A 12,060-nucleotide genomic window follows, 5' to 3' on the forward strand; every position below is an offset into this window, starting at 1 on the left:
TTTCTCCTAGCGTTTAGAAGAGCTGGGCAAATGCCCAATATGCATGAATGAATGAATGCGCCTTAAAGTATGACAGTAGTTTGATACAATAACTGGAATCCTTTGCATCTTCTTCAGCTTATATTTTTTTTATTTCTTCTAATTATGTAGCAATGACACTCCTTTCACTGGGCTACAAACTGAGAAAAATATGTCAGAAATCATTTAACTACAAAAAAATAAATGTTTTTTCATTGTAACAGTTTATATACATGTATTCTTTTCAGGTTCCTCCAAGACAGTACATTGTAGCTCCCATTGTCCACCATGCCGTGAAGACCAGCTTACAGAGAGAAGCCTCGGTGGAGGGTGACAAATCTGAGTCAGAAAGAGGATCCCTCAGTGTAGTGCATGAGGAGGATCCAGAACTATTAGAGCTAAGTGACTCCAGGTGAGGTTTTGCTGATTCTAACTTTCACCGTCATTAAGCTGGGCATACAAATTCAGTTCTTTTTTTTCATCCCGCCAGCGGGTTTACAAGATCCTTGCATCAACACCTTAACATCAAGCTATTGTATATTGATGGGATACTCCCCCACTGCCAGAATACACTAATCAGTGCTTGCAGTCTTTGGCTGCAAGTGCTGATATAATGGTGGTTTTCAAGGATGACCATGTGACAGAAGTCGGATATTAGACTAGCTTCTATTGAACAGACATCAGTACACATATGCCGAACATTGGCTGGTGCATACTGAACTGGCCAACTTTCGGTATGTGTATACCAGGCTTAAGTCAAAAGCTGCTGCAACAAAATCTAAAACACATGGGGGTTGTTTACTAAATCTGTGATGCAGTAAAAACAGTCTACAGAACAAATGATCCAAGTCTAATTTTCTTTTATTTACTAGGAAGATTACCGGTACACTCTGTCTTGTCAATTTAATTATGTATCATGGACATTTTCTAGTTTACCCCAACTTCAAACTGTGAATCTTAAATTTATCTTTTTCTGGACTTACATTTTTTTTTTTTTTTGCTGAGCCAGCGGGCTGCATAAAAAAAACTGAACCAATTTCTCCATCCACACATTGCAAGTGAATGGGGGAACCCGCCGTGCTGAGCTATTGTATTCTGACAGCAGGGAGACTCCCTCAGCCTGGGTTCACACTTCTGCTGTGCAGCATATTGCATGTGATTCGCACAGGAACTGCACCGCATTCCTGTGCAAATCACATGCATATTCTGTGTGATTTGATCTGAGCCATACATCCTGTATGGCTCAAATCGCATTGCATCTGCACCAAAAAGGTGCAGGACCCTTTTTTTGGTCCGCACCCGCATACACACCCGCAGCGGTTTGCGTGAATAGGGTGCAATTGTGAAGGGGTGAGGAATTCGCACTGAAACTGGTGCAAATTTTGCACTGCATCAGTGTGAACCCCGGCTCAGTGTCTTAACACACAGATAAGTGCTGCAGCTGCTGATTGAGTGGCTTTTATCCGACAGGGCAGTTGAACAGAAGTCAATCGGTAGATCGATTTCTGTTCACCTGCCATGGCTACAAATGGATCACTGGCATTTCCCTATTTACATGCGATCAGCTGTGATTGGACACAGCTGATCGCATGACCGAGCCGACATCTTCGGCTCTTTCCGTTGATTGGTGATCCGCTGTGTCCGAGGGACACAGCGCACCACCGATCGCCGCGCTGCGTGCTTCCGGAGCCGCGCATGCTCGGTTAGAATGGGAGGACGTCATATGACGTCCTCCTAGAACGAGAGAACCGCCTTGAGTCCATAATTACCTTATATGGTGGGCGGGAGACGGTTAAAGTGCATGTATTTGTATTTTATTTACTGTAGTTACAAAGGGTATATAGTCCAATTTAAAGATGATGACTGCAGAGGAATAACTAGAACCTTCAGGGACCCTGGTACAAAAAACCATCAAGGACCCCCCTGGCTTGGGCTCTTCTGTCCGAGCTCTGAGCCCTTCCCACTTATCCACTTACCCTTTACTCCCTTCACAGGGCCTTTTATTACAGTCCCGCAGCAAATCCCTTTCACATGTTTTGCAGTAGACCCCTTCCTGCCATTTTGGGTCCCCCTACGATGGTGAAACTCCAGGGCCCGGGCACAAATTTGACTTTTGCAACCTCGGTAGTTCCTCTAGTTGTGTCAGTAGGACTATGAATAGTGTCAGTCAGTGGAGTAGTGGACGGTGTCAGTATGATAGTGGATGGGGTCAGTAGGGCGGTGCTCGAGGTCAGTAGTTTTTAATTTTTGTTGTATTTTTTACCACTTTTATTTATTTACAATTTTTTTATGTGCCCCGTTGGGGGGCTTTGGTGAGATACCAGGGGTCTAAACAGAGAGAAAGGTTATTGAGGACACAGCACTTAATCTCCATCTCTGTACCCTCAGCAGCACAGAATGAATGGACAGGAATAGCTCTGTACAGAGCTTCCTGTTCTTTCATTGTATGATCACTAACATTCAGAAAAGGAGGGGCAGGTAAATGACATATCTACTGGCCCCTCCATCCTGAAAGGACCAGGGAGCACACAGGGACAGCAAGAAATAAGGAACCTAGATACAAGGCCAGTGAAAGGATTTTAGTCTACACAGGCAAAGGTTCATTTTTCACACAGTAACACACCTGCCACACACCATAACACACCGAAGCCAAATTCCAGCTAACACTTACAGCAAATCTTTTTTTTTTTTTTTCCTTTGGGATAACTGTTTTACATACATAAATAAAAGCTGATCATTGTAAGCACCCCTGTCAGTGGGAAATGGTTTGACATATCCCTTTAACAGCTACATCTGCAGGAGAGCCTGTTCTGTTGAAAAACAACAGGCTTACTGACCGGATCACCGGGTGAAAATAAACAATAGCCTAATAAACAGAACTAATGCAGCCATCACATTTAAGAAGTGTATTTGGGCAGTGTGGGGGCAATGGGACTGGGGGGGGGGGCATTGTGACAGGAGGAGGCACTGAAAGAGGAGGGGGGAGGTGTGACAGGATGGGTGCAGTGGGACAGAAGGGAGGCACTGTGACCGGGGGGGGGGCAGTGTGAGAGGAGGGGGGGCACTGTGACCAGGATGGGGGGGGTGAGAAGAAGGGGGCAGGGTGACAGGAGAGGCTCACTGTAAAGGAGGGGGCAGTGTAAAAGGAGGGCAACAGTGTGAGGGGAGGGGGGCATGGTGACAGGAGGGGGGCAGTGTGACCAGAGGCGGCAGTATGAGTGGGGGCACTGTGACGGGTGGTGGCAGTGGAGAGCACTAAGAGGGGGGACAGTTTGATGGGGGGGCAATGTGGCAGGGGGGGGGGGGGGAGGCAGTGGGACAATAGGACACCAGGACACACTACAGTATCGCAGGTGCTGCACACTGTGTGTTCTTTTAGACTCAGAATTTGTATTAGAGAGTTAGGTATGTAGGTTACCAAGCAGAAGTGGCCTCTGGCAGGGTGCACTTTTCTTACCTTACCCGGCGGCGGCAGCAGCCTGGAAGCAAGAAGTGGGAGACAGAGCTCCTATATACAGCTTGTCTCCCTTCAGTTTTGTGGATCAGGGCTGCTGGAAACACCTAACACCTGGATAGGCAGGGTGGAAAAGAACCAATCTCCTCCATTTTCCTCCTGGTGTCTGCAGGGCTTTCAGCAGCTGTAGGAGTCATGAGGAAAATGGAGGGGATTGGTTCTTCCACATGCCGCCCCTATCCAGGTATAGACAAATGTGACGGGGAGCCGCACAAACCCCCTGCAGCATGGGGCCAGGTCGCAATTGTGACCCCAATAGTTTTGCCCTCTGTGTGACTGCCTGTCCCAGTTTATTGTCACAGTAGTCAATGTCTCATTTTTTAGCATAGCCACAGAAGTGAGACTGTGTTAATGGGAAACAGTAGAGTGAAACTGAGCATAGTATTTTGTATTAACACATATTTAGAGCTTTATGTGTAAAATTCTTATGTAAAGGGACATCCACAGTATGGTTATGTGTTTGTACTGTGTATACCGAAACTGCCCTACTAAAGCTCTCTAATGACCTACTAACTGCAAAAACCAACGGCCACTATTCAATACTCCTACTACTCGACCTCTCTGCGGCTTTTGACACGGTAGACCATCCCCTCCTCCTCAAAAAACTACACACTTTTGGCCTCAGCGACTCTGCTCTCTCCGAGTTCTCCTCCTATCTATCACAACGCTCCTTCAGTGTTACCTATAACGCTGCCACCTCCTCCTCACTCCCTCTCTCTGTAGGGGTCCCCCAAGGTTCTGTCCTTGAACCCCTTCTCTTCTCCATCTACACCTCCTCCCTTGGTCACTTGATAAACTCCCACGTCTTCAATTACCATCTCTATGCTGATGACACGCAAATCTATCTGTCTACCCCTCACCTCACCCCCTCAGTTTCCACCCGCATCGCTAGCCTACTAAGCGACATATCAGCTTGGATGTCACTCCACTTCCTCAAACTCAACCTTTCCAAAACTGAGCTCCTAGTATTCCCCCCTGCCTGCGCCCCCTCCCCTGACTTCACCGTAAACATCGCTAACACCATCCTCAGTTCATCCCCTCACGCCGGGCTACTAGGTGTAATCCTGGACTCCAATCTGTCCTTCCAGCCCTAGATCCAATCGCTGACAAAATCATGTAGACTTCACCTCCGCAACATGAGCAAGATATGCCCGTTCCTAACCCCGGGAACCACTGAGCAACCTATTCACTCCCTTGTCATATCACGCCTCGACTACTGTAACTCCCTCCTCATTGGCCTACCTCATTGTAGGCTATCCCCCCTCCAGTCTATCATGAACGCTGCTGCCAGACTCATCCACCTCACTAACCGTTCTGTATCCACCACCCCTCTCTGCCAATTCCTCCACTGGCTCCCAGTTGCCCAACGGATAAAATTCAAAACTCTAACACTGACATATAAAGCCATACACAACACTGCCCCAATTTACATAACCGATCTTATCTCTAAATATCACCCAAACCGTACACTCCGCTTCTCGCAAGACCTCTTACTCTCTAGCTCCCTTTTCTCCTCCCATACTCGTCTCCAAGACTTCTTCAGGGCGTCGCCCATCCTCTGGAACTCCCTACCCCAATCTATCAGACTATCACCTACTCTACTTGCCTTTCGGCGATCACTGAAAACCGTTCTCTTCAGGGAAGCCTATCACGCCCTCTGCTAATTCTGGAATCCTCTACTCTTCCAACCACTCCATCCCCCACAGTGACTACCTACTGTACCATTCACCCCTCCCTCCTCAAATCCCTCTTGCATTGAACTGTATTGTTGCTGTATTGTCTCCCGTTATATTGTAAAGCGCTGAGCAAACCGCTGGCGCTATATAAATCCTGTATAATAATAATAATAATATGCATCATTTGCTGCTATTTTAAATGCAATCAAATGGGCTATTTCAGTATGGCAATATAAAAAGTAACTTTGTTTTATAGCAGCCTATTATAATCTGTCTTTCTATGACCTGACTTCAATAATTTTGATATATGATTGGTTGTTATAGGTCACCACGCTTCGCATGTTATCATGATGCTGGTATAAGCCTCAGTAAGTTACAGTGGCAGGGTAGGCAAAACTTTGCATTCTGATATTTGCAGGCTAAATCAGGTCATCTATATTATATTGCTACCGTTTATCTAGTAATTTACTTCCTTGTGTAATAGAGACCTTCAGCACAACAAATCCAATCCATTTTCCCCCATCATGTCTTTTTATTAGAGCATCATCCAAGGAAAGCGGGGGAAGCTGTGACAGAAGCAAGGAAGGGGAACAAATAACCTCTCAGGATAAGTCTGTTGATGACACGTCTGTCCTGTCTGAGTATCCTATCGTGGAGCAAATCCCCATTCCTTCAGAAACCGAAGGTGAGGAATAATTATGTATGAGGCCTAGCCAGAGGAAGCATTGAATTTCTTGTCTTAGGAACACATTCTGACACCGATTTATGGTAGTTTTTCTTTTTCATTATGGTATTTACTCCCTGGGTGGGTGGGGCCACATTTTCTAACAAATGCCTTGATAAGTGAACATGAATAGCAATATAACTCTTATTAAGGAATACTTAGTTTTTCAGACATCTTTTAGAATACATTTGTTGTTTGCGAAAACGATTATTTTGAAATCATGCATTTTTGAGCATATATTTATTTTATTACTTAATAAAACATTAATACATAAACGCACATTAATACATTCATATACGACACAACATATAAGGAATGACATACATATGGGGTACATACCCAAATAAGCCCATAGCTTCCTTCTTAGGCTGCTTCACACTGATCTGTTTTTTTTCTGCTATTGCGTTTAAGTACCACAATTGACAGAAGCGTAAAGTGTAAATAAAATGACATTTTGGGGTTTATATACTAAAGCTGGAGAGTGCAAAATCAGGCTTACTTCAGCATAGAAACCAATCAGCTTCCAGGTTTTATTGCCAAAGCTTGACTGAACAAGCTGCAGTTAGAGGTTGATTGGTTTCTATGCAGAAGTGAGCCTGATTTTGCACTCTCCAGCTTTAGTAAATAAACCCCTTTGTGTTAGCAGTAACTCCAGTTAGTTTTAGATTTGTCTAACTCTTTATATTTTTCACCAAAGATGATATGCCTGATACCCAGAGAAGCCCCAAAATCTCAGTCAGTATACGTCCTGTGCCAACACAAGTAGAGGTATGTGACTCACTCCAGTAAGGCTGTAACACACACTAAATAAGAGAGCTAATAATAATGAAAATCTGATTAATTTTATGTATTTTTTGTACAGACTGTATACTCTGAAACTGATCCGAATGCAGAGGATTCTGAAGAATCATTTGTAGAAGAAATACCAGAACAGTTACAGTAAGTTTTTGGTTATTCCTGTTATTCTCCTTCAAAATCTCAATAATGAAGAGGTTTATGGTGAGAAGAAAACGTTCTCATGTCACAAGTAGGCTTTGCGGTTTAGAAGACCAAATCTGAATTGGGATTGTTAACTCTTATACTTGAAAACCTAAAATGCACACACATAGATGAGCACGTATTTTCATACTCTAATCATTATGGAGTCCTGTGTTCTGCTTGCAGTTCTCCTTTAATAAAAGGTGTAATCATTTCTTAAAGCACACACAAGTAGGTGAGAGAAAGAGCTCTGTCAGTGAATGAATTTCTTTGTTGATAGCATCAGTTGCTGTGGAGATGATGCAGACATGCTAGGGTTGATTAAAGGAACATAACAACACAGAGAAGCCAACTGACTAGAAAACAGCTCCAGATCTGTGCTGACCTTAATTTGGTATTTATTAATTTGGAATGGTAGTGTGCAGCATGTGCAAATGAAAGTTCAAAGGTTGTACAGGTATGTTTTATGTACAGAAATCCTGTTTTTCAAGTTTGTTGTTATGAATGGAAAATGTTTATATTTTCATTTGTGATTTATTTTAGCATTCAACCTGCCATGTCCACTGGTTCTCCACTTCCACAGCCTTCACCCAATGCCACAAATGTTGCTCCAACTCCTGCTGCCTCTACCAACCTGCCAGAACCTACTTCTGGTGAAAGACAAGGCACTCAGCTTGCCAACACTTCAGAGGCCGTTAGGCAGCTGTTCCAAGATGAAATGTTTCGACTACTGCAGGTACATTTTACTGCTTTTGAACATACTTTTCTCTTGCTAATTCTGCAATTTATTGGGCACAAAAATAATTTTAATATATTCCTCAATAGCCTATTAAGATATAAATGTACTTTGCACCAAATACCTTTGAAACCTAGATACTACCTAGCAGGGTGGATTTGATTTAAATCAAACTGATTTAAATCACGATTTAAATCACTAGTCAGTAAGGCTTGATTTAAATCCTAGTTTTCTACATAGACTAATTCTTGCTGGTATAACTTTAATATGCAAGTAGATGAAGATTTTTAGAATAACAACTTTTCATATTATTTTTTTTATCCCCAGTTTAATAGGTTAATCATTCATATTTGGACAACTTTTCTGTTGTACTTTGGAAGGAGAAAAATAATCATTACCTTAATAATAACAATTTAAATAGATTTATTCAACTGAAACAATAACATTACAGCATATGTGATTTGCTTAAACAAACATCCATGTTTGTTAACTAATTTGGCTAAACAAAATATATATATTTTAAGAAACTTAGACTGTCAGCCCCTCCCCCTCACACTTAGGTTCACTTTCTTCTTGTGCAGATCTATTCCACTCCAAACAATCAGAAAAATATTGTTTCTATTCTATTCACTGAACTTCTTGAAACTTAGCACTGAAGGGGTTGATTCTGTATTCATAGGTTTGTAGAAGTTAGGATGAAGGTCTTTTTCTTAACTCTGTTCATGTTATAACATTTTTGCTGTGAAGAAGAGGCATGTGATCTCCGCTGAGTCAAATTCAGTTTTGAGAACTGCAAAAGTAAACCAAGAATCTGTGATAATATCTTGTAGGCAGAGAAACTGCCCAATAATCTTACAAAAACCTCTGGAAGAGCATGACATTGTGAATGGATTCATGGAGTTTATTTACCAAAAAAATTAAACATATACAGCCTTATTCTACATAATTAAAAAACTAATCTTTATTTCATGATGGAATAACTTTTGGATGGTAATATATTTTCCTCAAAAAGCATTTTATTTAAATAAAAATCCGATTTAAATAAAAAAAATCTGATTTTTTTTAAAAAAATCATTGATTTTTATCCACCCTGCTACCTAGTGAAAGTAGTCGTGATTTCAACAGAGAGCAGAGCTATGAGTGGGACCCAGCAGGTCCAACTATTAAAGGCTACCTGCAGAAAACTACAGAGAGAGAGAGTAGCAGTGAAAGCAGCAGTAAGTAGTGTCTTACAGAACACTCCTGCACAGAATCAAAGTGCAAGAGTTGTTTCACACTAGATTACTGCACAGATGGGGAAGAAATACACAAAGGAGGGATAATGGATTTACCAAAAGCCAATAGACTGTGCACTTTGCAAGTGCAGCTGCACTCATTTTCCCCAGAGCTTAATAAATGTGAAAAAACTGCTAATTTCCAGTCATTTGCAAGCATCAATGCTGCTTCTTTTTTTTTTTTCTTAATTTTCTTCTTGCACTTGATTGAGTATTCATTACAAAGCAAAGCTTTACCACGTTTACTAAGGAAAATGAGTGTAATGGCACATTCACAGTCTGTTTGCCTTAAGTAAATCCATCCCATAGTTTTAAGCAGGCCATACATTAACAAATTTTCTTTCCTTCAGCCAAAGGTTGAAGGAAAGAAAATTGATCGATTCCACCATCAACAAATTCAGTACTGATCCCATTGTATTCTGACAGTGGCAGCCTTCTCCGCCGTCAGAATACAATGATCACTGCTTGCAGCTGTAGCCGCCGGTATTGATCGAATAAACAAAACGACAGGCTGGTTGTACTGAGGTTGAAAGAAAGATCAAATTCAGTACAACCAGCCTGCAAATACATAGATCTGTCTATGGCCGGCTTTAGCTCCCTGACGCAGTACCTTGTTGCTTTTGATGTAGTTGTGCAGGTGTTCACTACAGAGACAGCTGTTCTTTATGTAAGTTTTTCGTATTGATACTCAGACACCATCCTCAGTGCTGAATGCATTTGGTCACTTCATCTAGTAGTCTTTTAGCAGTGAACAAAGTGTCTGTAAGAATTTAAATGCACCATAGACAACTTTGTGCATAAGATTGCTAATTACTGCCAAATGCAATCAAATGGTAGCTATCTAAACACATACACCGTGTTCCAAATTATTATGCAAATGATATTTTTCTCATTTACCTAAATAATTGATGTAATTAACAGTCAGCATAATTCTCATGTTATCAACTATTAAGAGTACAATTCACATTTTATTGAACAAACCTCCTAATGATAACAGGATTTTTTTTAAACATAAAACACTTCCAATGCACTGTTCCAAATTATTCCGCACAGTAAGTTTCAAAACACTTTATAGGCTGTAAAGAACTGAAAATTGTCATTTGTTGTGTTTGCAGCATATTTACTGAAATCAAAAGCTATTTCAATCAAACTTTTAACAACATTTTAACTTTTTAAACATTTTATCAGGTCACGTTACATTGTAACATAGGACCCCTTATTTGATAGCAGCTTCACAAGTCTTGCATCCATTGAACTTGTGAGTTTTTGGACAGTTTCTGCTTGAATTTGTTTGCAAGCTGTCAGAATAGCCTCCCAGAGCTGCTGTTTGGATGTAAACTGCCTCCCACCCTCATAGATCTTTTGCTTGAGGATGCTCCAAAGGTTCTCAATAGGATTGAGGTCAGGGGAGGATGGAGGCCACACCATGACATTCTGTCCTTTTATCCCCATAGCAGCCATTGATGCAGAGGTATTCTTTGCAGCATGAGATGGTGCATTGTCATGCATGAAGATGATTTTATTACGGAAAGCATAGTTCTTCCTTCTGTACCAGGGAAGAAAGTGGTCAGTCATAAACTCCACATACTTTGCAGAGATCATCTTTACACCTTCGGGGGCTCTAAAGGGGCCGACCCGCTCTGTTCCCATGATTCCGGCCCAAAACATGACTCCACCACCGCCTTGCTGACGTCGCAGCCTTGTTGGAACAGGGTGACCGTCCACCAACCATCCATTACTCCATCCATCTGGACCATCCAGGGTTGCACGGCACTCATCAGTGAACAGGACTGTTTGAAAATTAGTCTTCATGTATTTTTCTGCCCAATGCAGCCGTTTCTGCTTGTGAGCATTGGTTAGTGGTGGCCAAATAGAAGGTTTATGCACAGTTGCAAGACTCTGGAGGACTCTACACCTTGATGTCCGTGGGACTCCAGAGGCACCAGCAGCTTCAAATATCTGTTTGCTGCTATGTAATGGTATTTTAGCAGCTGCTCTCTTGATCCGATGCATGGATCTTGCAGAAATCTTCCTCAATGTGCCTTTTATCTGCACCAACCCGTCTGTGCTCTGAATCAGCCACAAATCTCTTAATAGTGCGATGATCACGCTTACGTTTTCGTGAAATATCTAATGTTTTCATACCTCGTCCAAGGCATTGAACTATTTCACTCTTTTCGGCAGCAGAGATCCTTTTTCTTCCCCATATTGCTTGAAAATGGTGCTCTGCTTAATAATGTGGAACTTCCTCCTTTAGTAGTTTTTCCTTAAATTGGGCTCACCTGCCAATCTAATTATCACAGGTGTCCGAGATTGTTTTCAGTGATCAAAAGAGCCCTGACACACAATGCCATCCATGAGTTATACTGAAAAACAAAATATTTAATCTTTGTGACACTTAAATAGAATTTGCATAATAATTTGGAACGTGGTGTAAGTACTAAAATATTGAAGTGTAAAATATTGAGTTGGAGCTTATAATGAACTAATATCAATTTATACAAAGAATGCATAACTAAAAAGATTTTTTCAATTGTTTTCATTTTGTTTTTTAGCTCCAGCAGATCAACTTCATGAGCTTGATGCAAGTTGTGGGGTCTTCCTTTGCTGCCCTGCCAGCCATACAGCAGATCATGCAGCATACAGCACAGGTGACAGGGAATCTGGTGACCATCCCTACAGTGGGACAGGCTCCTCTTCAGGCCATTCCACCAGCTCCAGAGATTAATGCTAATCCGCAGACACAGAGGGCTGATGTGGAGAAAGCAGTGAAGATGGGAACAGATGAAGCTGCTGAGACAAAGCCTGTCAATCACCTAGACAATAAAGAGAATCTGCAGGTACTTAAAACATTTTTTACATACGTTTATATCAGAGTGTTGTTTTGTGTGTTTGCATGGTATATGTATCAGTAATACCTGTAGCAGCTGCACTTCTGAACATGAAAGCAGTGTTTTATCTCACACCTTCACTTTTGCTCGCTGTAAGTGAACCCTTTGCTTTTCCTGTACATATTAAGCAACAGGTTCACTCAACTGCTCATGCTTGCCATAGTTCAACACCCTTAGGCTAGGTTCACACTGGCCAAAGCTCTGAAAAGCGATCTAGGGTGGATTGCCTCTCAGATTACGACTAAACAG

The 12,060-nt window shown here is 41.9% G+C and overlaps 1 protein-coding gene across 4 annotated transcripts in view; it reads left to right on the forward strand.

Moving 5' to 3' along the window:
- CPLANE1 (ciliogenesis and planar polarity effector complex subunit 1) overlaps positions 1-12,060 on the forward strand; it is a 163,988-nt gene that overhangs the window by 84,467 nt on the left and 67,461 nt on the right. For all 4 annotated transcript variants that reach the window (XM_089687835.1, XM_089687836.1, XM_089687838.1 and 1 more), the window contains exons 27-32: positions 267-430; positions 5,748-5,893; positions 6,630-6,700; positions 6,795-6,871; positions 7,454-7,646; positions 11,476-11,760. In XM_089687835.1, coding sequence (XP_089543961.1) covers positions 267-430; positions 5,748-5,893; positions 6,630-6,700; positions 6,795-6,871; positions 7,454-7,646; positions 11,476-11,760 — 936 coding nt within the window. The remainder of the gene's footprint in view (positions 1-266; positions 431-5,747; positions 5,894-6,629; positions 6,701-6,794; positions 6,872-7,453; positions 7,647-11,475; positions 11,761-12,060) is intronic.

The sequence above is a fragment of the Staurois parvus genome, unplaced genomic scaffold (assembly GCF_062004578.1).
Source record: "Staurois parvus isolate SC_StPar_1 unplaced genomic scaffold, SC_StPar_1.0 ptg000438l, whole genome shotgun sequence".
NCBI lineage: Eukaryota > Metazoa > Chordata > Amphibia > Anura > Ranidae > Staurois > Staurois parvus.